The sequence below is a fragment of the Somniosus microcephalus genome, chromosome 1 (assembly GCF_052327205.1).
Source record: "Somniosus microcephalus isolate GS21.2 chromosome 1, FLI_Smic_1.0, whole genome shotgun sequence".
In the NCBI taxonomy this organism is placed as follows: Eukaryota; Metazoa; Chordata; class Chondrichthyes; order Squaliformes; family Somniosidae; genus Somniosus; species Somniosus microcephalus.
In genome coordinates, this window is record NC_140987.1 from 178,863,542 (window position 1) to 178,891,532 (window position 27,991).

The window sequence follows — 27,991 nt, forward strand, 5'->3', positions numbered from 1 at the left end:
CACACATCTACACATTGCTGGAGCAAGACCTGCAGCCCAGAGGAGTGGGTGGTCACACCTTACCAGTGGCTGTCAAAGTCACCAGCACCCTCAACTTCTTCGCCTCAGGCTCCTTCCAGGGATCTGCAGCAGACATTTACGGCATCTCACAGTCGGCCGCCCACAGATGCATCACACAGGTCACCGATGCCCTCTTTAACAAGTCAGCCAATTAGTTCAACTTTGCCACTGAGGAAGCCATTGTTACTGAGCGGGCGCTCAGCTTTGCCACTCTGGCTGGCTTCCCACGCGTACAGGGCGTCATCGACTGCACACATGGCCATCAGGGCACCCCATCATAACCCAGGAGTCTTTGTCAACCGCAAGGGCTTCTGCTCCCTCAATATGCAGCTGGTCTGCAACCATAGGAAGATCATCATGCATGTGTGTGCCAAATTCCCTGGCAGTTGCCATGACCTATTCATCCTTCACCAGTCCAGCCTCCCTCAGCTCTTCACTCCTCCAAACAAACTTTCCGACTGGCTGCTTGGAGACGAGGGCTATCCACTGAAGACGTGGCTCATGACACCCTTGAGGAGGCCAAGTACTGAGGCTGCGGAAAAATATAATGAAAGCCACATTTCCACCAGAAGTGTCATAGAGCAGATGATAGGCATGCTGAAAATGCGCTTCAGATGCCTTGACAGATCTGGAGGAGCCCTTCAGTACACACCAGCCAGGATCTCCAGAATCGTTGTGGTCTGCTGCGTCCTGCACAACATAGCGGAGCAGCGAGGATTAGTGTACATGAGGAGCAAGGCACTGAGAGCACAGACTCTTCAGAGAAGGAGCAGAAAGAACCAGTGGTCCAGATCCCACCAGCACATTGCTGCCCGGAGGCCCGGAATGGGCTCATCACAGCCAGATTTGCGTAACTTTACGCAGGACACCCATATGGCTGCCACATGCTGCGCCAGGTTGGCACCACCCCACAGACACACCATAAAGCATTCCTACAATGACCAAGCCATTCCTTTCACACTGTCCACCACTGCTGGAGGTAACGCTATGTCTCACCATTCACTCCAACTCACTAAGCCACTTCCAAAGGTTTACACAAAGAGTTGAAAATAAAGATTTTTATCTGGAACATCACACCAATGGAAACTTTACAGAAACATTGAATAAAACACCCAAGTGGCTACCCTTGTGAATCTACTTGTGGATCATCTTTCTCTTACGTGTGCTTCTATGAGGTGCTACCCCTGTGGCTTCAGCAGAGGTAGAGGCAGCCCTCACAGCGCCAGGTCTGTGTGGAGTTTGCACATTCTCCCCGTGTTTGTGTGGGTTTCCTCCGGGTGCTCCGGTTTCCTCCCACAGTCCAAAGATGTGCAGGTTAGGTTGATTGGCTATGATACACTGACCCTTAGTGTTAGGGGGATTAAATACGTGGGGTTACGGGGATAGGGTGGGATATGTGTTGGTGTAGGGGTTACGGGGATCGGGTGGGATATGTGTCGGTGCAGGCTCGATGGGCCGAAATGGCCTCTATCTGCACTGTGGGGTTTCTGTGACTCTGTGACTCTTGGCGGATGTCCTCTGGGTTTTGGAGCCACTGATGGACAAAGTCTGCTCCTCCTGCGACTGTGCAGGGGCAGACTCAGCCATCGCTGTCTGAGGAGGCATCTGGGGCTCTGACTGAGGGGGTGGCAATGGGGGAGAATTGTGAACACTTCGAGAGGAGCCCCCACTTCCAGGTACCCTCTCGCCATCATTCCTCTCATGGGCCACCTGCACTTCCCTGCTAGCAAGGAGCTGGAGAGCACCTTGCTGCACATTAGTGGGGCCATGAGGACCCACATCCATGTTGACATCCCTCCTAGAGATTAGGTCTATGAGTCTCTGCCATCTATTCTCCATAGCTAGCTATCTATCCCCCATAGATAGCCATCTATTCTCTATAGAGACCATGTACTCCTGTGAGTGGCACATTAGCTGTTCCATGCAAGTGGCCATCCTATCCATGGAAGAGCCTACAGTCACCATCGCCTGCAACACAGTGGTGCTCATGTTGGAGATGGACTCTGCCATTTTCTGGACATTTGAAAACATTGCGCTTGCAAAACCTGTCAAAGCCTCCTGCACTTCTTGCTACACCTCCAGAAACTCCCTCTTTCTGGATGGCCCCCGAGGCTCAGCGTCTGCATGTAGCTGAGCCGAGCTGGGAGCATCCTGCGCCCTCTGGTGAGGAGTCTTCACTGCTGTTCCTGTCTCCACCATCTGCTCTTGCTCACTTGTGACTTGAGAGACACTAGGTGACAATACTACTCTATCTCGCATTGCACTCACTGAGGTGTGCGTATCTGCGCTGGTGCTGGGTGCGCTCATGTCTGGTGATGGTGCACCCTCAGAGGCTGGAGGCTCCTCTGAGGTATCGTCTTCCTCGACAGTTTTTTTTTTGGGGGGGCTCTTCATGGTCCTGTGGGAGAGTAAAGAAATGAGTTAGATATATCATATGAAGAATGGGTACAGATACCATTATGCACATAATGACGATTCAGTGGCAGCTGACATCAGTCCCCATATGATGTATGCCATGTAGCTGTATGATAGTAATTCTGTCACCAGGTCACTGAGATAGCCCCCTCTCTCAGTCTCCCACCTCCAGCAGCTCGGTGACTCCTGAAACTTCTAAGGCTGCTGTTAGGGTCGCCCATGATGGTGTGCCACCTCCGGTTCTCTCTCTCCCCTTCTTATTGTGGGCTCTCTTTTACTGCAAGGAGGGAAAGAAGAGAAGGTTGAATGAGTGTAAGGAATAGATGGATTACATTATTAGAGGGAGATTATGATGGAGTGGGGTATCAAAGTCAAGTGGCCTCCTTGTGTGTTGTTAGTTGGTATGATTGCATTAGGATGAGTGTGAGGGGTGGCTAGTCAGATGGGGATGTGAGTATGTAGGTAGAGAGAGGGATGGGTTGGACGTGCAAGGTTGTTGGTGCAAGTAAGGATGTGCAGGAGCAGGGTTGGGAAGGCAGAGTGATGGGGATGTGATGAGAGGTGCAGCAGGGTGAAGTTGAGTATGGCTTTGTACTCCAGTTTCCTGATCTAATGAGATCATTGAAATATTTGCAGCACTGCACCCAGTTCCTCCTGACCACATCCCTGCTGTTGATCTCCTCAGCTATTTGGAGCCAGGCTCTTTTGGTCACCTGGGGAGGTCTCTTCCATTCATTCAAAGGGAAGAGGACCCCCCTGCGTGCTCTGACTCCCTCCACAAGCATATGGAGGGAGTCATCGAAGAACCTGGATGCAGGCCTCTGTCTCTGTGCAGTCATCTCTGTAAATGTTTGCAACACTCCAATGTGCAGTGTGTTGCCTATACACTCCTGGATGAACCTTCAAATGCCATGGAGCCTTAAATATCCCGGCTGAAAACGCGTCAACGATGAAGTCATCCAACCCGCACCATTTAATTGGGCCGGGTAACGCACAGGGCAGGCTTAATAGGCCCCATTAACGCAGTCGATTTCAGGAGCGGGATGGAATCAACAGGGTCGCAACCCGCCACGGCGATCACCCGCACCTGACCTGTCCAGGTAAACAAAATTCCGGCCAATGTGTCAGAGGATAAAGGTAAAGGGTTTTCCATCGTTATGACCCATGTTTATTAAAAACAATTTTTACTGTAAAACTGAACTTCTTCACTCATGCCTGTTGGCTGCACTTCAAAGTGAATGGCAGTTTAAAAAAAGTATTAAGCCAATTCAGTGTTAAAATAATGCTTAGAATGAGGTCAAATCAACCAGGGTTCCAGCTCCGCATCACTATCTAGTCACTTTTGCTGGAAAGTGCAGATGTGTGTGGATGTTAGCTGAAGATTGAATGGGGCTTAGCTTTGATGCTCTCCACAGTTGAACAGCCTGTTAACACTGGTGCCCGAGGAACCACACACCAGTATGAGGCAGTGTCTTCAGGATCCAAAGAGAAGAAGATGGGAGGAAGCCTCATATATTGGGCCAACATTTGCAATCGGAGGCTTCCCGCAGGCAGACGCCTCCGACCTGCAAAATTTCTACAAAAGTACCTGGTGGCCCGGGACGAATGGCAGCTTGCGATCCTGGGCCTCTCTGGGTCCGCATGGGCAGAGCCCCACGTATCCCAGGGGCGCAGGCGGTTCTTAGGATCACGTGGGCCGGCCCAACCAAAAAAAGAGAATCCCCATTCATACTTTTGACAGGTCTGTACGTACGGAACTGTCAAAAGTATGAATGGGGATCACTGAAAAAATACACCAACACATTAAATACATTTTTTAAAATTACATATTTAAAATGAATTAAAATACCATTTAATTAAATATTTTAAACAAAAATTTAATTTTGGGGGGGAAAAAATTAAATGTTTGTACGGGGCTAAAAATAATCTTACCTATTGAAGAATATTTAAAATTTATAAATGAGTGATAACATTTTATTTTTCTATTTTTTAAAACTCTTATGCTGGTAAAAGCAGGCCTTACGCCTGCTTTTACCCGCCGTAAGAATTTGACAGGCTTTCAACGGGCGGAAGTTGAGCAAATAGCGCAACTCTCCACCCGCAGAGGAACTTTTCTTGGGCATGCGGAGGATCTGTCAAGAATTCTTGACAGATCGCAAGTGCCGGGTTTCAGCGCATGCACTACGCTCCCGTAGGGGTCGCAAAATCCAGCCCATTATTTCAGAAGAATTTTAGAACTCTGCTTATGCCATACTTATTGTACAGACACTAGAGAGACAGCCAGGTTATTAGAGAGTTATTAATTGCTAAATAAATAAAGAGACATAATTAAGACAAGAATTACACACGTGGTGCAAACTTATATGACCATTGGCATACATATAAGCAATCAACACTGCTTAATTATTCACAAGATGATGATGCAGGGCAGGTTACATTAGTCTCATTAGATTAAAGTGAACAAACCTATTTGCAGCATAAAATATGCCTCAAATAACCATCCATAATCAAAAGATTTACAGTGAATGAGCAAGAAAAACTGGAAATCTGCCCTGTGAGCAAGGACATTGGCTTATTGCTTTAAAATTACCAATGTTAATATATTTCTAATCAGAATTAAAAGATGTAACTGCAATTGAATTGACTTTGCTATCAGATTAAACAAATGATGCTTGTCAATTAAGTCAATCTATAGCAGCATAATTGTAGAGGACACAAATTACACAACATACACTTAAAATTTGGTACAACTTAATTGTTATCCTGATCAACAACACCTGAGAAAAACCTGCATCAAGAAACCCATCATTCCGTTAACATGGCTACAATTCTGTTTTCTATTAAACACTTATCAATCACATTAAACTGAGAAATGAGATACTAGACTTCCTAATTGTATTTGCTGAACAATGATTTGCTCAGTGTGCCGTTAAACTAGGAGCTTGCATTGGTTCGCAAAAGCAACTGAAGCAGGAGTAGGCCATACAGCCCCTCGGACCTGCTCCGCCATTCAATAGGATCATGGCTGATCTGAATCTAGACTCACGTCCACTTCCCTGCCCTCTCCCCGTAACCCCTAATTCCCTTATCTGCTAGGAAAATGTCTATCTCCATTTTAAATTTATTTAATGTTGCAGCTTCCACAGCTCTCTGGGGTAGCAAATTCCATAGATTTACTACCCTCTGAATGAAAAAGTTTCTCATCTCAGTTTTGAATTAATTAATTAAATTAAGCCAATCCCCTGTGTGCTGCACTCAGGTGAAGAGGAGTTAGAGGGTGTATCAGGGTCAAGAGAGCACTGTGATAATTGAGGGCAAAAGAGGCTAAAGCGGAAGGTACAGTAGTGAGGGGAAGGTGACGTGAGTTGAGAGTTAGAGGCCGGGGAGAGGGAAAAGGCTTTGGAAAGTTTGTGGCCTGGAGGACAACATTAGAAGCCGGGGAAAGCTGTAACATAGTAAGAGAGCAGAAGAGAGTTACAGACGCGGCCGGGGATGGGGTTGGAAAGCGAAGAGAATTCCAGGACCCTGGTGTAGGGTTGGAGCCCAGAGGTAGCGGTGAAGCCAATATGGGAGTTTTGGCAAGTGTGGAGTTGGGGAGGGTGGTTAACCTACAGGTTGGGCGGGGCGGGGAGTGGGTCAGGAGGAAGAGAGGGGGATGCAGAGGAGGAATCAAAGGGTGCAAAGGAAGGCGGAACAGGAATCAAGAGAGGCAAAAATGGGGGAGGAAGAATCAAGGAGCAGAGGGGAAGGGTGGGAAAGAGAAGGGGAAGGAGGGGAGGGAACTGACAGGGAAGTGAAAGGAGGAGGGGGATTATATTAATCAAGTTAAATGCACAAAGGTTTTAGAATCTAGTGGCCACAGGGCAACCAATTGGCAGATGCAGGGACCAGCAGCAACAGCCAAGGGTGGCCTCCTGAAATACCGATAAGCGGGGGTGAACAAGCCGGCTACTTAAAACAAATTAAATACATTTAAGACAACCAGCCACAGAGCGGCTGAGAACAGGCCTCCGAAGTTAGTTAAACAGCTTGGTGTATAAAGCTGCTTGTTAGGTGAAAAAGCAGAGAAAAGATGAGACACAAAGCAGGGAAATAATATAATTGTTAATATTTAACATTAAAAAAAAAAATTAAGTTTTAAACTGTAAAAGCAAATTACCTGCCAGGAAAAAAAAAATCACTTGTAAAAGAAAAAAGATGGCCATTCAAGCAGGGAGAAACAGTTCAGCAATTTGCCCCACAGCTACCCAATTGTGTAATGTATAACAACAACTTGCATTTATATAGTGCCTTTAATGTAGTAAAAGATCCCAAGGTGCTTCACAAGAGCTTTACCAAGAAAAAATTTGACACCGAGCCACACAAAGAGGTATTAGAACAGGTGATCAAAAGCTTGGTTAAAGAGGTAAGTTTTAAGATGCGTCTTAAAGGAGGAGAGAGAGGCAGAGGTGTTTAGGGAGGAAATTTCAGAGCCTATGCCCTAGGCAGCTGAAAGCTTCGCCAACGTTGAAGCGATTAGAGGCCAGAATTGGAGGAGCGCAAAGATCTCGGAGGGTTATAGGGCTAGAAGAGGTTAAGGAGAGAGGGTGGGGTGAGGCCATGGAGGGATTTGAAAACAAGGATGAGAATTTTAAAAATCGAGGCGTTGTTGGACCGGGAGCCAGTGTAGGTCAGTGAGCAAAGGGGTGATGGATGAACAGGACTTGTTGTGAGTTAAGATCCAGGCAGCAGACCTTTGGATGAGCTCAGGCTTATGGAGGGTGCAGATGGGAGGCCGGCCAGAAGAGCATCGGAGTAGTCAAGTCTAGAGGTAACAAAGGCAACGATGAGGGTTTCAGCAGATGAGCTGAGGCAGGTGCGGAGACGGGCAACGTTACGGAGGTGGAAGTAGGCGGTCTTGATGATGAAGCGGATATGTGGTTGGAAGTTCATCTCGGGTCAAATACAACACCAAGGTTGCAAACGGTCTGGTTCAGCTTCAGACAATGTAGGCAAAATCTATTATATAGGAATTTATACTGAAAAAAGAGGGACACAGTGTGACAAGAAGTCAAGTGGTGCAGACAGGAAGTGTGTGAAGATTTTTAATAAGATATATATAGAAATATATTAATAAAGATATGACGTCAGATAAAATTAGCAAGAAGGTTCAATTTGTATTAGGACTGAGTTCATGTGAGTGATAGTTAGCCACTAACTGGAATTGCAGGAACACCAAACAATCCAGGAGCCCAAAGGACACAATTTTCCTCTCCCGTGACCACATGACACAGCAATTTCCCATACAGATGAAAAATCACAACCCCAACCATGACTACTTTGAGGCAGGTCCTAACCGATGGAACCGTGGAGGCTGTAAGCGAACTACCTTTGCAACCTCCCATTTTAGAATAATCATTGCATCATTAATAATTAGGCAGCTAAAGATTGAAACCCTGTGCAGTCGAGCCTGTCCTTGGAACATTTTAAGTAAGGAGGCATCCATTCATTCTTGTTATGTTATGTTTTAATGGATGGTTATAGGGAGGCTGAGAAGGTCAGGTGCTGTGTATGTTATCTCGGATACACATAACTAGATGCTCCATCTGGTCTCGTATCATAGACCGAATCTAATATAAATCACTTAGAGACCAAGAGCATTCACCTCAAGTCTTAAAGCCACATTCACAAGACAGATACAATGGGGGAGGCTATTTAGCCCATTATACTTTGTCCAACATGAATAAAGAAAAACTTACATTCCTCTACCACTGTATCTGTCTCTTGAATGAGTCTAAGGTTTTCACACCTTCACTACCTGAACTGAAAGACCATTCCAAGTGTTGATCATTTTCTGTGAGTTATTGGCATGTGCCCTGAAACTTTTCATACTTTTAATCTATACCCCTCTGTTCTCGTATGCTGGCATTCCTTGAAATAGTGTTATATATTCTCGAAGCTACACTCTTTCAAGGCTAACAATAATAACTTGCATTTATAAAGTGCCTTTAATGTAGTAAAATGTCCAAAGGAGCATAATCAGACAAAAATTGACACCGAGCCAAAGAAGGAGATACAGTACTAGAGCAGGTGACTATAAATTTGGTCAGAAAGATAGGTTTTAAGGAATGTCTTAAAGGAGGGAGAGGTGGAGGCGCAGATATGCTTAGGGAGGGGGCAAGGCCAGCATTTATTGCCCATCCCTAATTGCCATGGAGAAGGTAGAAGTGAGCCTGCTACTTGAACCACTGAAGTCTGTGTGAATGAAGAAAGACACAGACAGACTTGCATTTATATCGTGCCTTTCACGACCACTGGATGTCTCAAAGCGCTTTACAGCCAATGAAGTACTTTTGACGTGGAGTCACTGTTGTAATGTAGGAAGGTACTCCCATAGTGCTGTTAGGGAGGGAGTTCCAGGATTTTGACTTAACGACGATGAAGAAACGGCGATATACTTCCAAGTCAGGTTGGTGTGCAACTTGGAGGGGAACCTGCAGGTGATGGTGTTCCCATGCGCCTGCTGCACTTGACCTTCTAGATGGTAGAGGTCGTACATTTGGGAGGTGCTTTTGAATAAGCCTTGGTGAGTTGCTGCAGTGCATCTTGTAGATGGTACACACTGCAGCCACGGTGCACTGGTGATGGAGGAAGTGAATGTTTAAGGTGGTGGATGGGGTGCCAATCAAGCGGGCTGCTTTGTCCTGGATGGTGTCGAGCTTCTTGAGTGTTGTTGGAGCTGCACTCATCCAGGCAAGTGGAGAGTATTCCATCACACTCCTGACTTGTGTCTTGGAGATGGTGGAGAGGCTTTGGGGAGTCAGGAGGTGAGACACTTACCGCAGAATACCCAGTCTCTGACCTGCTCTTGTGGCCACAGTATTTATGTGGCTGGTCCAGCTAAGTTTCTGGTCAATGGTGACCCCCAGGATGTTGTTGGTGGGGGATTCGGCGATAGTAATGCTGTTGAATGTCAAGGGGAGGTAGTTAGACTCTTGCTTGTTGGAGATAGTCATTGCCTGGTACTCTCTGGCACGAATGTTACCTGCCACTTCGCAGCCCAAGCCTGAATGCTGTCCAGGATTTGTTGCATGCAGGCATGGACTGCTTCATTATCTGAGGAGTTGTGAATGGAACTGAACACTGTACAATCATCAGCGAACATCCCCACTTCTGACCTTATGATGGAGGGAAGGTCATTGATGAAGCAGCTGAAGATGGTTGGGCCGAGGACACTGTCCTGAGGAACTCCTGCAGCGATGTCCTGGGGCTGAGATGATTGACCTCCAACAACCACAACCATCTTTCCTTTGTGCTAGGTATGATTCCAGCCAGTGGAGAGTTTCCCCCTGATTCCCATTGACTTCAATTTTGCTAGGGCTCCTCGATGTCAAGGGCAGTCACTCTCACCTCACCTCTGGAATTCAGCTCTTTTGTCCATGTAAGGACCAAGGCTGTAATGAGATCTGGAGTTGAGTGGTCTGGCCGGAAACCAAACTGAGCATCAGTGAGCAGGTTATTGGTGAGTAAGTGCCGCTTGATAGCACTGTCGATGACACCTTCCATCACTTTGCTGATGATTGAGACTAGACTGATGGGGCTGTAATTGGCCGGATTAGATTTGTCCTGCTTTTTGTGGACAGGACATATCTGGGCAGTTTTCCACATTGTCGGATAGATGCCAATGTTGTAGCTGTACTGTAACAGCTTGGCTAGAGGCGCGGCTAGTTCTGGAACACAAGTCTTCTGCACGACAGCCAGGATGTTGTCGGGACTCATAGCCTTTGCTGTATCCAGTGCGCTCAGCCGCTTCTTGATGTCACGTGGAGTGAATCGAATTGGCTGAACACGGACTTCTGTGATGGTGGGGACCTCCGGAGGAGGCTGATATGGATCATCCACTCGGTGCTTCTGGCTGAAGATGGTTGCAAACGCTTCAGCCTTGTCTTTTGCACTCGCATGCTGGGTTCCGCCATCATTGAGAATGGAGATCTTCATGGTGCCTCCTCCTCCAGTTAGTTGTTTAATTGTCCACCACCATTCACGACTGGATGTGGCAGGACTGCAGAGCTTTGATCTGATTAGTTGATTGTGGGATTGCTTAGCTCTGTCTATAGCATGCTGCTTCTGCTGTTTAGCATGCATGTAGTTGTGTTGCAGCTTCACCAGGTTGGCACCTCATTTTTAGGTATGCCTGGTGCTGCTCCTGGCATGATCTTCTGCACTCCTGACTGAACCAGGGTTGGTGGTAATGGTAGAGTGAGGGATATGCCGGGCCATGAGGTTATAGATTGTGGTGGAATACAATTCTGCTGCTGCTGATGGCCCACAGCGCCTCATGGATGCCCAATTTTGGGCTGCTAGATCTGTTCTGAGTCTATCCCATTTAGCACAGTGGTTGTGTCACACAACACGCTGGAGGGTGTCCTCAGTGTGAAGACAGGACTTCGTCTCCACAATGACTGTGCGGTGGTCATGCGGTGCTACCAATACCATCATGGACAGATGCATCTGCGACAGGCAGGTTGGTGAGGACGAGGTCAAGTAGGTTTTTCACTTGTGTTGGTTCACTCACCACCTGCCGCAGGCCCAGTCGGGCAGTTATGTCCTTCAGGACTCGGCCAGCTCGGTCAGTCGTGGTGCTACCGAGCCAGTCTTGGTGATAGACATTGAAGTCCCCCCACCCAGAGTACATTCTGTGCCCTTGTTACCCTCAGTACTTCCTCCAAGTGGTGTTCAACATGGAGGAGTACAGATTCATCAGCTGAGGGAGGGCGGTAGGTGGTAATCAGCAGGAGGTTTCCTTGCCCATGCTTGACCTGAAGCCATGAGTCTTCATGGGGTCCGGAGTCAATGTTGAGGACTACCAGGGCAACTCCCCCCCGACTGTATACCACTGTGCCGCCACCTCTGGTGGGTCTGTCCTGCCGATGGTGATGGAGGAGTCTAGGACATTGGTTGAAAGGTATGATTCTGTGAGTATGACTATGTTAGGCTGTTGCTTGACTAGTCTGTCGGACAGCTGTCCCAATTTTGGCACAAGTCCCCAGATGTTAGTGAGGATGACTTTGCAGTGTCAACTGGGCTGGGTGTGCCATTGTCGTGTCCAAAGTCGGTGCAGAGGTCAATGCTGGGTGGTCCGTCCGGTTTTATTCTTATTGCTTTTCGTAGCAGTTTGTTACAACTGAGTGACTTGCTAGGTCATTTCAAAGGGCCTCTTCAGCTGCTTCATCAATGACCTTCCCTCATAAGGTCAGAAATGGGGATGTTCGCTGATAACTGCACAGTGTTCAGCGCCATTCACAACTCCTCAGATAATGAAGCAGTCCATGCCCGCATGCAACAAGACCTGGACGACGTTCAGGCTTGGGCTAAGTGGCAGGTAACATTCGCGCCACAGAAGTGCCAGGCAATGACTATCTCCAACAAGCGAGAGTCTAACCACCGTCCCTTGACATTCAATGGTATTACCATCGCCGAATCCCCCATCATCAACATCCTGGGGGTCACCATTGACCAGAAACTTAACTGGACCAGCCACATAAATAGAGTGGCAACAAGAGCAGGTCAGAGGCTAGGTATTCTGCGGCGAGTGTCTTACCTCTGACTCCCCAAAGCCTTTCCACCATCTACAAGGCACAAGTCAGGAGTGTGATGGAATACTCTCCACTTGCCTGGATGAGTGCAGCTCCAACAACACTCAAGAAGCTCGACACCATCCAGGACAAAGCAGCCCACTTGATTGGCATCCCATCTACCACCTTAAACATTCACTCTCCACCACCGGCGTACCGTGGCTGCAGTGTGTACCACCTACAAGATGCACTGCAGCAACTCGCCAAGGCTTCTTCAGCAGCACCTCCCAAACCTGCGACCTCTTCCATCTAGAAGGACAAGGGCAGCGGGCTCATGGGAACACCACCACCTCCAAGTTCCCCTCCAAGTCACACGTCATCCTGACTTAGAAGTATATCGCCAATCCTTCATCGTCGCTGGGTCAAAATCCTGGAACTCCCTACCTAACAGCACTGTGGGAGTACCTTCACCACACAGACTGCAGCAGTTCAAGAAGGCGGCTCACCACCACCTTCTCAAGGGCAATAAATGCTGGCCTTGCCAGCAACGCCCACATCCCGTAAACAAAGAAAAAGAAAAGTTAAGACTCAACCACACTGCTGTGGGTCTGGAGTCACATATAGGCCAGACCAGGTGAGGGCAGCAGATTTCCTTCCCTAAAGGACATTAGTGAACCAGATTGCACTTGTATGTATTGAATTTCATCTATGATTGATTTGTTCAGTTGCAAATTTTAACAAATCCCTTTTGTAGGTCCTCAACTGTATCATCTGTGTTAGAGCAGTCAACACTCAGGGAAATGTGAGCAGTGATCTGAAGAATCAGCATGATTTAATGTATTGCGAACATTAGGCTGGAGGTAGTCAGTCAGGTCCACCCGAGAGCACATAATTCAGCTGCCTGTGCCTGTTTGTGTAAATTGTGCACACTTGTTTTTAAAGACTGTACTGTTTAATGATTTTCATTTGCAATTCAACAAAATAAATATTTTTGACAAGTTCAAAATAGCAACATAGGCTAGAACTAACTGCTGGCAATAATAACAAACACTTAATGGGCTCGATTTTCCGATCGGAGGCTTCCTGCGTGCGGATGCCTCCGATCTGGAAAAATCTATGAACTTACCTGCTGGCTCCTTAGGTCCCGACACTTCCGATCCTGGGCCTCTCCTGGTGCGCACGCAGAGGCCCAGGTATCCCAGGGGCGCAGGCAGTTTGCAAGCGTCCCTGGGATCACGTGAGCCATGGGGGAACCAATCAATCAAAGAAGGGAAGCCCCCTTCACACTTTTGACAAGTCTCTCCTTTGATCAATAAGTAGAGTTGATTCATTTTTGGGACCGTTTTCTTAGTAAATAACATTTTAATGTGAAAACATGAGATCTAATATTAATGTAAAAAAACCACTACAGCAACACAGTCTTATCCGCTACAATGCCATGCTTCCCTGGGCTAGAGCATTCACTCAAAAGGACATCAAGTCAAGTTTTGATACCTAAGCCCTTATTTGGCTGAAAATCTTGCTAGAGGATGATTTTTCACAATCTGTTTCCCACCTCCAAATGCAAATCAGAGAGAAACAGGTAAATTTAATGTTTAAACTACAGGTAGACTATCCTTTATCCGAAAACCTCAGGACCAGCCGTGTTTCGGTTTTCGGAAAATTTCGGATTTCAGAAGGTATTTTATAAGACTGGGAAATTTGTCGGGGGTGGAGGTCGGCGGGGGGTGGGGGTCGGGTCGGCGGGGGTGGGGGTCGGCGTCGTGCGCACGACTTACGCTGAACGAAAAAACTTTCGGTTTTTAGAGGTTTTCGGAAGTTCGGATAAAGGATAGTCTACCTGTATAAACAAAACATATTTCTAATAGAAGTATTATTTAGAATTAAAATAAATCTAAATCTGAAAAAATAATAATGGAAGCAAGAGAAAGAAAATGAAAGATGGTGAGCAGAAGGAAAGGTCTTCAATTTCAGGGCTTCTCCTAATCACATGCTGTAACTTCAGTAGGAGACTAGCAAAATCCCCAGAGAAATGGCGTAAAGGACCATTTTTAGCTGTTTACATCATTTTTCCAAGGTTTGCACCAATCTCCACCAGAGAACTCTGTGGAAATTCCAAGCAAAAGAGTTCAGCACGTTTTATTTTAGGAATACAGGTAGACTACCCTTTATCCGGACTTCCGAAAACCGAAACCCTCTAAAAACCGAAGGTTTTTTCGTTCAGCGTAAGTCGTGCGTACGACTTACGCTGAACGAAAAAACCTTCGGTTTTTAGAGGGTTCTGGTTGCGGAAGTTCGGATAAAGGGTAAGTCGTGCGCACGACCCCCCCGCCAGCCGCCGACCCCCCCGCGGACCCCGCCGGCCCCGACAACCGCCGACCCCGCCAGCCCCGACAACCGCCGACCCCCCCGTGGACCCCGCCGGCCCCGACAACCGCCGACCCCCCCGCGGACCCCGCCAGCCCCGACAACCGCCGACCCCGCCAGCCCCGACAACCGCCGACCCCCCCGCGGACCCCGCCAGCCCCGACAACCGCCGCCCCCCCCGCAGACCCCGCCAGCCCCGACAACCGCCGACCCTGCCAGCCGCCGACCCCCCCGCCGGCCCCGACAACCGCCGACCCCGCCAGCCGCCGACCCCCCCGCGGACCCCGCCAGCCCCGACAACCGCCGACCCCCCTCCCGCGTACCCCGCTGGCCCCGACCCCCGCCGACCCCGACTGACTTACGCTGAGCGTCAGCGTAAGTCGTGCGCACGACCCCCCGCCGACCCACCTTCCGAAATCCGAAATTCTCCTTTATCCGAAACTCGGCTGGTCCCGAGGTTTTCGGATAAAGGATAGTCTACCTGTACATAAAATTAAAATTACATTAATAAAGCTACCCACAATATCACAAAATAAATATAAATGAAAAAGGCCAGTTAGCCGATCATAGGTTACCCCATCCAAAAAAAAACTACAATCTACCACCCACTGCACCCCACCCACCCACCCCCAATTATAGCATCCAAATGTTTTTTTTAAAAATAGTTCCAGGGTTTTTATTGCCACTCGTTTAATTGGAAGTTAATTTTCATTGATCACTCTTTGAAGAGCTTCCTGATGTCAGTGCAGAAATTGTCTTCTATTAGTTTCAACCCATGTTACTTCGTCTTACTCTTGCAATTTAGTTTGAAGTATCTTTCCAGATTGACCTTTTTCCATCATTTACTATCTTGCATACCTAGAAAAGATTACCTCAGACTAGGCTGACATGCCAAGGTTTTTCCATTCATTAATTCTGTCTCAGAACTATAACACTCGTGATCAATCTCTTAGCTCTTTTCTAAACTGCTTCCAGTGCTCAAATGCTCCCCTATATCATGATGATAATTGGACACTGTATTTAAATTGTAATCTGACCAGAGCACTATACAGTTTTAACATGATTTCTTTTAACTTATACTCTACTGTTCTGGTTATATAGTTCAGCATTCTATCAGCTGTGTTGATTTTTGTTTGGGCAGGTTTCCTTCAGGTTCGTTTTAATTTTCAGAGGTAGCAGTCTTCCATTTGAGTCAGAAGATAAGAGTTGAAGCCCTACTCCAGGACTTGAGCACATAATCTACGCTGACACTTCAGTGCAGTACTGAGGGATAGCTGCACTGTCAGAGGGGTCGTCATTCAGATGAGACATTAAACCAAGGCTCCATCTGTCGATTCAAATGGACATAAACAATCTCATGGCTCTATTTGAAGAAGAGCAGAGGATTTCTCATGTGTCCCTCAATCAATCCCACTGAAACAGATCATCTGGTTGCTTCTCAATGCTGTGTGTGGAATTTTTCTGTGTGCAAATTACACTTCAAAATAGTTCATTGGCTGTGAAGAGCTTTAGGACATCCTGAGGATGTGAAAGCTGCTATATATTAAGACACGTTCTTTCCTTCTTTACTTTCATGTTGAGTTCACCAAAGCTCTTGGATCTCTTTCAACTTCATTGTTACCTATTTCAATGTCTTGTTGCTTATATTTTCCTCCTGTGTGCAATATTTTACACGGGTCCATATTAAATTTAATTTGCTACAGTTCTGCCCACTTACATATTTTATCCAACGCATTCTGTAATTTCTGAGCTGCCTCTTCTGATCCACTGTCCCTTCTAATTTAGTCTCATCTGTAAATTTGGCCAATTTGCTTTGATTTTCTGAAACCATGTCATTATTGTAAATTAGAAACAGCAGTGGTCCCAATACTGATTTCTATGGCAAGCAACTCAACACCTCATCTGGAGTCATCTTTTGTTTCTTAACTTGTTCCATTATCATCTCCTTTGGTCTTGCACCATCATCCCTTCCAGCCTATCACATACTTTCCCTTTTGTTCTTTCCTCCCCTCCTCCCTTCACCTGCCCCACACTTGATTAAATATCTGTTACTTCTCCAACTTTTTCCAGTTCTGACGAAGGGTCATCAACCTGAAACATTAACTCTGTTTCTCACTCCATGATGTTGCCTGACCTGCTGAGTGTTTCCAGCATTTTCTGTTGTTGTTACATAAATACAGTGCTGCGTCAGAGAACCTGTGCGTCCTCTCCCTTGGTCCCTGAGCCATCCTGCAATGTGCTGCTGTGTGCCAGCCAACGCACTCCACACCTTCAGTGGAAGTGGGTGGGATGAGACCACATATACTTCACGAAAATTGTGTCTAATCAGCGTACGGCCTCTGCTTTTACCAGCTTAAGAGTGTTGAAAAATAGAAAAATTAAATTTGATAGCTCATTTATCAATTAAAAATACTCTTCAAAGGTAAGTTTATTTATAGCCGTAAAAAAAAATGGAATTTTAATTATGTAATAATTTTTTTTTAATGTTTGTGCGTTTTTAAATGTGATCCCCATTCATACCTTTGACAGTTCCGTGCATAGAGAACTGTCAAAAATATGAAGGGGGATTCCCTTCTTTGATTGGTCCGCCTGGCCCACGTGATTCCAGGGGCGCTTGCGAACCGCATGCGCCCCTGGGATACATGGTATTCTGTGCATTTCCAACAGGAGGGGCCCAGGATCGGAAGCCTCGGGATCTATGGAACCAGCAGGTAGGTTCATAGATTTTTTTCCGATTGGAGGCACCCCCCCCCCGCAGGAAGCCTCCGATCAAAAATTCAAGGCCATTACCTTCTGATGCTACAAGAAACAACCACCAATTGTAGCTTGTAGCAACTGTTTCACTTTAAAATTTAAAACATCTATAACCCTTCCAGAATAAGTTATTTTTGGCTTAAAAAGCAGAGTTATAGCAGAGTCCAAAATGCTCAAAAAGGTGTACCCAAGGAAAGGAATGCACCCAAGACCGCCCCAGAAATAAATCTTGTTTTTGCAGTGTGCTTCAAAAGTTTTTAAATCTGGCACTTAAAAAATGCATTTTTATGTATTTCAGTTTTTTTCTCCACTAGAAGTGATGGAATTTTGGGTGCACTTACTAAAGTTATGACAAGTTCATGTCCCACAACATTTTTAGTATAATTACCTGTCTCAACAAGTCATAGGCAAGAATAGGGGGTTTAATTTCATAGAAAAACAAACCAACTTATGAAAGGCTGGTAAAAATCTCAAATTCCCAAGCAATAAATATGGATTTTAACTTATTGAGTCAAGTTAAGGACCACAGAGCTACATTGAGGGTTATTTTTGAATTGTTAATTGTTATTGATTTGCCACCTCTTAGTGCTGCGTCAAGTACTTTGAAGCTATTGCCAGATTCTGCGAGTTTTGTAGGTTGGCATCTTTGATGAGACTGAGAAAAGAAATGTGATGGGCTGATTTCAACATTTGTGTGGGCCTGACTGCTTCTACCAGCAGTGTCCTCAAGGATCTCCTCCAATTTCCAAAGCTGGTTCTTCATGAAAATGCCTTGGAAATTCGTACAGTTGTGATTTGCCAGGAGGCATTGGTCACAATTGTTGACGATTGCAAAAGTGTCCTTTACTGCATCCCAGTATATATATGCCTCCCTGAAATATATTCAAATGTTCTCAAACATTAGCAGTAATGGCAGGACAATATATTTGTGAACATTATTCCGCCCCACTGAGATTCTGAATTATCACTCCTGCAACATCACTAACAAACTGTGAATTAACCATCTGGCAAGATTTGTAACGGTGCAATTTCCAGATACAAAATAATCAGGCTATAAATTAAACCAGGGATTAAACCAGCAGAAATTCCTCGAACAATTTACACTTCACTTTCAGAGTTTATAGCATGATCTGAGCACCACTAAATTAGATTATAGCCTTGCAATTTACTCCATCGGACCTTATTTTATTAAACTGTGCTTGCATTATTATTGTGTTATCAGTACAGTATATACATGCACAAAATAAGAAACAGATTGTAAAGAACAAACACCTTCAGTGGGATTAAAAGAACACAGGATTATTACTACGCCCTATAATTTGTGTTATACAATAATTCATTATTTGGCAAACAACTTCATGACATAGTACTTTTAAAACATTTTAGAAATACAAGCTAAAATCATTACCAGTAATCCTCATTAGTGGCTGGCATGCTGCATCCAAAGAGTAACATATGATGAGCAGTGTCCATGCTTGCATGAGGCTTAAAGTCAACTGCAAAATGAAATAAAAATTACACTTAGTGCCTCATTAACCTTTGTGACATCTTCTACACTTTCACCGGGTTTGCCCGAGTATTTTCCAACTGCACAGTGTTGTTGAAAAAGCACTTCAATTGTTAGAGTAAAAACAGTAAAGGTGAACAAAAAAAGATGTAAAAATGCCTCTTCCTGTGCAAATTATTGTATATTTTTGTTATTGTTTGAGGTTCTGATTTTAACGCTGTTTACGGAGGTCACGGACCATCATCAAAGACCCTACCCACCCCAGCCTGTTTGCCCTCCTGCCATCTGGGAGACGCTACAGATGCATTCGCACCCGAACGACCAGATTTAGGAACAGCTTCTTTCCCAGGGCTGTCATCCTACTGAACTCCACAAATAAACTCTAAAGCCTGCACATCTGCCAATGCACTTTATTATGGTTATGTTAATGTATTACAAGCCAAATGAATGTTGAATGTTTAAATGTCTTAATCTAAATGTACACTCTCGGGAGCCGCAAGCCTACATTTCGTTGTACTGCACTTGTGCACTAACAATGACAATAAAGTTGATTATTATTATGTTCTGAATTTAAAATGGTCACTTCATAATGACGCCAAAGCAATTGGCAGGTTATTTATTCACTTGCTGTCTTTATGTTGTGTTAAACTCAGCATAAACATTACCTCAGAGTTAAACTCCGATTCTTTAATATAAAACCACTGTACTATAAACAGTTTCTTGAGCACAACATAAACTACTGAATTGTTCATAATTTGATAGCATTTCTAATTTATTCAAGAAATTATCTGAATATTTACATGTCTGTAGTTATTTATATCAACATTACAAAACAAATAAAGGAAGAACAAACTTGCATTTAGATTGCGCCTTTCACAATCTTAGGACATCCCAACTAGCTTAACATCCAATGAAGTATTATTGAAGTGTAGTCACTATTGTAATGTAGGCAAATACAGCAGCATAATTTATGTGTAGCAATGCCCCACAAACAGCAATGAAATAAATGATGAGATAATCTATTTTAGTGGAGTTGTTGAGGATAAATGTTGGCCAAAACACCAGAATAGTACCTCGAGATCTTTTATAGCCACCTAAGGTTTAATGTCTCATCAAAAAAACGGCGCCTCCGACAGTATAGCACTCTCTCATTACTGCACAGGAGTGTCAGCCTAGGTTATGTGCTCAAGTCTCTTCAGTGAGGCTTGAACCGATATCCTTCTGACTCAGAAGTCAGTGCGTTTACCAGTGAGCCAAAACTCCAGTACACCACTCATTTTTGGTGAGTCCTACAAGATTTCTAGTATTTCTCTTTTTTTTATGAACGTACATCCTACATACATACGGACATACGAAAACGTCGGACAGGAAACGAACAGCTCGTTCATCTAGCCTGTCCCATACAGTTGTGAGGTCTTATGTAGTACATCAAAAGACTCCTTAGCTCCTAGCCAGGTAGTCTACTAGTTAAATGTAAATTAAAATAACTTGTAGAGTAAAACATTAACTCCAGACCAACACTTGTTAAAAACAAGAGCTATACTAATGAATTGCAACAGTTGTTGCCTGTGATCAGTTAATTCTTGTACGTTTTTTTCTTTATTAGACAAGCACGTAACAGAGTTGAGGGAGAGACTTTTGTATCATATAATTTCCTGAGACAACTGCATGATGTTGGACTTTATTCTATATAGTTAAACTTGAGAACGATCCTATCCCGATGCCAAAATAGTAAGTCAAGGCTACAATCAATATATGCAGCTCAGTGATCCTCTAACCTAAAGGTCAGCAATCATTTTAAATTATAGAATAGTACAGCACTGAAGGAGACCATTCGAGTCTGTTTCAGCTCTTTCGAAGAGCAAACCAGTCAGTCCCACTCCCCCGCACTTTCCCCATATTCCTTTCATTTTTTCTCCACTTCACTTTTGAAGGCTACTATTGAATCTGTAGCCACCACCCTCATCAGGCAGTGCATTCCAAATCCTAACCACTCGTTGCGTAAAAAAGTTTTTCCTCATGTCGCCTCTGGTTCTTTTGCCAATCACTTTAAATCTGTGCCCTCTGGTTATCGACCCTTCAGCCATTGGAAACAGTTTCTCTTTATTTACTCCATCTAAACCCTTCATGATTCAGGACAAATCCAACCCGGCCAATTACTGCCTCATCAGTTTACTCAATCATCAGCAAAGTGATGGAAGGTGTCATCGACAGTGCTATCAAGCGACACTTACTCACCAATAACCTGCTCACTGATGCCCAGTTTGGGTTCCGCCAAGACCACTTGGTTCCCGACCTCATTACAGCCTTGGTCCAAACATGGACAAAGGAGATGAATTCCAGAGGTGAGGTGAGAGTGGCTGCCCTTGACATCAAGGCAGCATTTGACCGAGTCTGGCATCAAGGAGCCCTAGTAAAACTGATGTCAATGGGAATCAGGGGGGAAAATGCTCCGCTGGCTGGAGTCATACCTAGCACAAAGGAAGATGGTTGAGGTGGTTGAAGGTCAATCATCACAGCCCCAGGACATTGCTGCAGGAGTTCCTCAGGACAGTGTCATAGGCCCAACCATCTTCAGCTGCTTCATCAATGACCTTCCCTCCAACATAAGGTCAGAAATGGGGATGTTCGCTGATGACTGCATAGTGTTCAGCGCCATTCGCAACTCCACAGATAATGAAGCAGTCCATGCCTGCATGCAACAAGACGTGGACGACGTTCAGGCTTGGGCTGATAAGTGGCAGGTAACATTCGCGCCACAGAAGTGCCAGGCAATGACTATCTCCAACAAGCGAGAGTCTAACCACCTCCCCATGATATTCAATGGCATTACCATTGCCAAATCCCCCACTATCAACATCCTGGGGGGTCACCATTAACCAGAAACTTAACTGGACCAGCCACATAAATACTGTGGCAACAAGAGCAGGTCAGAGGCTAGGTATTCTGCGGCGAGTGTCTCACCTCCTGACTCCCCAAATGCCTTTCCACCATCTACAAGGCACAAGTAAGGAGTGTGATGAAATACTCTCCAACTTGCCTGGGTGAGTGCAGCTCCAACAACACTCAAGAAGCTCGACACCATCCAGGACAAAGCAGCCCGCTTGATTGGCACTCCATCTACCACCTTAAACATTCACTCCCTCCACCACCGGCGTACCGTGGCTGCAGTGTGCACCATCTACAAGATACACTGCAGCAACTCGCCAATGCTTCTTCGGCAGCACCTCCCAAATCTGCAACCTCTTCCACCTAGAAGGACAAGGGCACCAGGCGCATGAGAACACCACCACCTCCACGTTCCCCACCATCCTGACTTAGAAGTATATCGCCGATCCTTCATCGTCGCTGGTTCAAAATCCTGGAACTCCCTACCTAACAGCACTGTGGGAGTACCTTCACCACACGGACTGCAGCGGTTCAAGGCGGCTCACCACCACCTTCTCAAGGGCAACTAGGGATAGGCAATAAATGCTGGCATTGCCAGCGACGCCCTGATCCCATAAACGAATTTTTTTTAAAACGCCTCTATTAAATCTTCTCTTAGCCTTCTCTACTCTAAGGAGAACAACCCCCAGCTTCTCCAGTCTATCCATGTAACTGAAGTCCCTCATCTCTGGAACCATTCTAGTAAATCTCTTATGTACTCTCTCCAAAGCCTTCATAGTGTGGTGCCCAGAATTGGACACAATACTCCATCTGGGGCCGAAATAGTGTTTTATGTAGGTTAAGCATAACTTACTGGCTTTTGTACTCTATGGGGGTGATTTGGCCAATGGGAAGCTTTTGGAGGCGGGACTCCCACTTATCGGGTTTCAGTCCCGCCTCCATCAACTTCTAGCCAACCCACGCTATTTTCCCTTGATTGACCCAGTGGGCTTAGCAGGCCAATTAAGGAAAAGCCGGATGCAGAGAACATCAACGTATGACGTTTCATCTGTCAGAATTGTCATCGTTTGACAGCTCTGTGAAGCTGTCAAACCCTGACATTCTCTGTAGTTTAATGAGGTCTTGAATTCAAGACCTCATCAAACCTCTTTCTTTTGCAGAAATGAGATAGTTGTTGCATTGGAGAATGCAACGGCCATCTGTCATCTCTGCCGCGGAGGTGCGAGACCCTCCGCATACCCATCGACTGAAGCCTGCAGGAAGAAACAAAGGTAAGTGCACTTTTTCTAACACTTTTCACTTACCTCAGATACTCACCTCTCCACACTTGCACCCATCACTCACCTCGACAGCACACTTTTGGATCCCTCCGACCCACTACTCGCCTCGCTGACTTGGCGCGGTTCGGAGCCTTCGGGAAGCCCGCACTTGTGTGGGCAAAATGGTGATAAGCCTATTTTCTGCCTGTTAACTACCTGTTAACAGGCAGTTAATAGGCTTTAATCCCTTCCCGCCTTCAAGGAGACAGGACCCAGCGTGTGACGGCTACCCGCCTCCTGGCAAGATGGCACGGAATCGGGTTGGGCACCCACCCCCAAATTCTGCCATTTTCCCGACAGTCCTGCCTCCATACCCGCCTCCCCAGGGCTGGCAAGATTGCGCCCTCCGTCTCTATTTATAAATGAAATAAACTTAAGATCACAAAAACCCATAGGTTCGAAGAGTTCTGACATCAATTTGCTCAAAATCAAATTCAGATCTCAGCAAGAACAAAAGACTGCACCTTACATTAACTATGACAATTATGTTTTCTCCAACTGCCTATCCCAGAAAGAGAAGCAACATTGACAGAACAAAATATAGGTAGTATTTGCAGATATGGCGAGATTGCTGCCAGATTAAGTTCCATATACGGTCCTTTCTTCAATAAAAACACTTCAACTTACTGCTGTAAACCTTCAAAACACAGACCTTTCTGCACACCAGTACTGTAGAATCCACTGACAGCTCTGCTAAGCTAGCTTTCTTACTGCCATGCTATAGTTTGAAGCTCTGGGAGTTGCAGTAGTAACTGTCCATCAGAGTCAAGACAGCCTCATGGGCAATGCTAAGGATCAGGAGGTCAAGAATCAAGTCTTCATGGCTAGTAAAAGGTCAATGGACACGGATTGCTTCCTTCACCAGAATCTTGTGAATAATTTGGCAAAAATAAAAATAGTTACAAAAGAACCTCCTTTTTTGGTGACGAGTTCTATTACGGTACATCTCAAAAACGACAAATTTCCATCTGTTGAAGACCAAATGATTGGCTCTGTTGCAGTTGCCTGCTGTCTTATTCTGTACCCTAGCGAAATGATGGGCTGATATACCTGCAGAATTCGCCTGACATCTGCAAGACATTGAGTCAAAAAGCTGGATATCAAGTTTGTTAGTATTGTAGACCATATTGTTAGTTAATACATTTTCCTCTAGTTTAGAGACAACTACACCACTTGATGTTGAAGTGTGTTGATCTACAGAAGGTCATATAGGCAGTCCCATACTAACCGTGGTCCAAGTCCCTTTCGACGGGTTCCACATTCAGCAAGATAATTTTCCTTCTAATGCTGGTAACTGTATCTGTACAAATGTTTGGCTAAGGCAATGGTGCTTTCTGACTATCATTATAGGGTGTCATGTGTTTCATCAGTTGCAGAAATTTGCTGGAGACCAAAGTAGAACAAGACAGCATGTTTTGTAGGGATCTTACAAGCAACTTTGCGTATAGCCCGATGGAGGTGGCCGCCACCATCTGGCCTAGAATATTCAAGTAAAGCTATGCCCCTAACCTGGAACTTCTCTGAACTGCAGAATGCGCCACAGTTAATGCCATGAACCTATCCAGTGGAAAAGACACAACACCCTGCCAGTCTAGAAGTACACCCTATGAAGAACAGGTCTCATTTCAAATGCAAATAGGATTCTTCATGATTAACCACAGGCTCCAGCCAGACTAGGATCTGTACACCTGCTAGCCCACTACTTCCAGCTGAGGGTTTCAAAACTATCCAAATGTTCAGAAAATAATAAATCTGTAGTTTTTGCTTCATAAAGGTTGCTTCTACTGCTAAAAATCCTGGGTCCTCACATCAAGTCCACTTTAGCAATTTGTACTAGAGAATCTTACTGATATTGAACCTCAGCTATCTTCTGTGTGGCCCACTGATCCCTATGTGGAGTATAGTGTCAGCCATGGCTCAGTGGGAGCGCTCTCATCTCTGAGTCAGAAGGTTGTGGGTTCAAGTCCGACTCCAGAGACTTTAGCACATAATCTAGGCTGACACTTCAATGCAGCACTGTCAGAGGTGCCGTCTTTCTGATGAGACGTTAAACTGAGGCCCTCTCAGGAGGACTTCAAAGATCCCATAGCACTATTTCGAAGAGCAGGAGAGTTCTCAGCCGTGTCCTGGCAAATATTTATCCCTCAACCAACATCACTAATAAAACAGATTGTCTGGTCATTATCACATTGCTATTTGTGGGACCTTGCTATGTGCAAATTGGCTGCTGCATTTCCTACATTACAACAATGATTACATTTCAAAAGTACTTCATCTATATATATAAAAGGATATGTCTATCTGTCTGTCTCTCTGGCCGGCTATACAATCAAAAGTTATAGAGCGTACCTACGCATATGTTATATCAAAAGAAAGCTCATCATTAGGGGACTCTTGTAGGCATATTTACTTTTTGCTCCGACAAAAATTGTGCCGACGGTCGGACAAAAATTGTGCCGACGGTATCCAAAAAACGTTCAAAATTCCTCTCATTATCTGCTCATTTGCATCGAGTGGGGGTGGGTTCATTGTGTGTGCGGGCGGGCCATCCTACAGTTGAGTGACGTGATGATTGACCAATCCTACAGTTCAGTGACCTGACGTTTGCCCGTGTGTGGGCGGGCCTTATCATTCTGAACCGAGGTGAGTCGCCGCCATCTTGATTCCAAACTTTTCCTTTCTTTTTCCCGCTTTCTGCGTGTTTCTTTTCAAATCTACATTTGCAGCAAAAAAAAAGTTGCTTTTAAAACACAAATTGTTTTTAAAAAAAGTTAATTAATTTGTAAATCTTTTCTCTAACCTCTATAATTCTCCAACCTTTCACCGTTTTTCCAGGCCCGGGGCCTAGGCTTCTCCAACTGCCAGCAGCACAACTCTAGACCCAGGCTCCCGGCCTAGACAGAGGCAAACACTGGCAGAGGGGAGAGGGTGTGCTGCCTCAGCTCCATTCCCGGGGTCAGTAGGTGGGGAGGCTTCATAAGCAACTGGGGTAGGTCGAAAGCCCCAAATAATAATCTGAAGATCCTATGTTTGCAGCTGAGGAAATTTCTTCTGCTGACAGCCCCAGGTTAACGGCAGCCATCTTTGTGAAGAAGGGCGAAAAGTTTCAGTGCGACGCCATTTTGATTCAGTGTGCAACAGAGTGCATGCGCGGCCATCTTAGTACAAGAACATAGAGTGGGTGGGGCTTCTGTGCTCCAAATCGGGTCCTCGTGACCGAGATAGACAATCGACTGTGTGGGCGGGGCCTAATCTTTCCAACTGAAAAGCAAGCGGCGGCCATTGTTTGTGATACGACACACTGAGAGGTGAGCACCCCTTTTTTAATAAAAAGATTGGTGCGGTTGTAAAGTGTATGTTATAAAAAGATTTACCAAAAATGTTTTATGAGTACAGGAAACTTTGTGCTATCCGGAGGTGAGCTATCCGGCAATCTGGAGCCACCGGCAAAAATCAGCAGCTGTTTTTTATTCTTTTTGTTTGTTTTTTTTGCTTTGTTTGAACAGTCAAGCTGTGCAAGGTCTGTAGCTATAGCAACAGCTTTAGCTACAGAGCTTTAGGGCCACACCTGAGTGTTTAGAAGCTGTTGCTAAGCAACAGTGTTTGTTGTCAAATACGGAGATAAGAATCTCCGTATCTCTCAACATTAACTCTGGAGAGTACTTGAGGCAAGGCAGCAGCTCGGTCCGGTGGGTGCTGGATAGCACAAAGTTTCCTGTACTTTAAGTTTATCTCGCCCCCTCCCTTTCCACCCCTCCCCACCTCCCTCCCTTCCACCCCCCTTCCCCTTCCCCCCCACCCCCTTCCCCTCCCCCCCCACCCCCCTTCCCCTCCCCGCCCCACCTTCCCTTCACCCCTCCCCCCTCCTCCCCTTCCCCCCTCACTCCCCTTCCCCCCCTCCCCCTTCCCTTCCCCCTTCCTCCCCCTTCCCCTTCCCCCCACTCCTCCCCCCCTTCCCCCACTCCCCCTCCCCCCTCCCCCTCCCCCTACTCCCCCTCCTCCTCCCCTCCCCCTCCCCCACGCCTCCTTCCCCCTTCCCCCACTCCTCCTTCCCCCTCCCCCACTCCTCCTCCCCCCCTTCCTTCTCCCCTCCCCCCTCTCCTTCTCCCCCCTCCCCCCCAGTCGCTCCTTCTCCCCCCTCCCCCCCAGTCGCTCCTTCTCCCCCCTCCCCACCCAGTCGCTCCTTCTCCCCCCAGTCGCTCCTTCTCCCCCCTCCCCCCCAGTCGCTCCTTCTCCCCCCTCCCCCCCCAGTCGCTCCTTCTCCCCCCTCCCCCCCAAGTCGCTCCTTCTCCCCCCTAGTCGCTCCTTCTCCCCCCTAGTCGCTCCTTCTCCCCCCTCCCCCCCAGTCGCTCCTTCTCCCCCCTCCCCCCCAGTCGCTCCTTCTCCCCCCTCCCCCCCAGTCGCTCCTTCTCCCCCCTCCCCCCCCAGTCGCTCTCTCTCTCTCTTCCCCCCCAGTCGCTCTCTCTCTCTCTTCCCCCCCAGTCGCTCTCTCTCTCTCTTCCCCCCCAGTCGCTCTCTCTCTCTTCCCCCCCAGTCGCTCTCTCTCTCTTCCCCCCCAGTCGCTCTCTCTCTCTTCCCCCCCAGTCGCTCTCTCTCTCTCTCGCCCCCCAGTCGCTCTCTCTCTCTTGCCCCCCAGTCGCTCCCTCTCTCTCTTCCCCCCCCAGTCGCTCTCTCTCTCTCTCTTCCCCCCCAGTCGCTCTCTCTCTCTCTCTTCCCCCCCAGTCGCTCTCTCTCTCTCTTCCCCCCCAGTCGCTCTCTCTCTCTCTTCCCCCCAGTCGCTCTCTCTCTCTCTTCCCCCCAGTCGCTCTCTCTCTCTCTTCCCCCCAGTCGCTCTCTCTCTCTCTTCCCCCCCGGTCGCTCTCTCTCTCTTCCCCCCCAGTCGCTCTCTCTCTCTCTTCCCCCCAGTCGCTCTCTCTCTCTCTTCCCCCCCCAGTCGCTCTCTCTCTCTCTTCCCCCCCCAGTCGCTCTCTCTCTCTTCCCCCCCCAGTCGCTCTCTCTCTCTCTTCCCCCCCAGTCGCTCTCTCTCTCTCTTCCCCCCCAGTCGCTCTCTCTCTCTCTTCCCCCCCAGTCGCTCTCTCTCTCTCTTCCCCCCCAGTCGCTCTCTCTCTCTCTCTTCCCCCCAGTCG

The 27,991-nt window shown here is 46.6% G+C and overlaps 1 protein-coding gene across 1 annotated transcript in view; it reads right to left on the reverse strand.

The window, feature by feature from the left end:
• The window catches only part of pam (peptidylglycine alpha-amidating monooxygenase), a 255,985-nt gene that overhangs the window by 192,689 nt on the left and 35,305 nt on the right, over positions 1-27,991 (reverse strand). Inside the window, exon 4 of the mRNA XM_085987745.1 lies at positions 18,559-18,646. Within this exon, the coding sequence (XP_085843871.1) occupies positions 18,559-18,646 (88 nt within the window). The remainder of the gene's footprint in view (positions 1-18,558; positions 18,647-27,991) is intronic.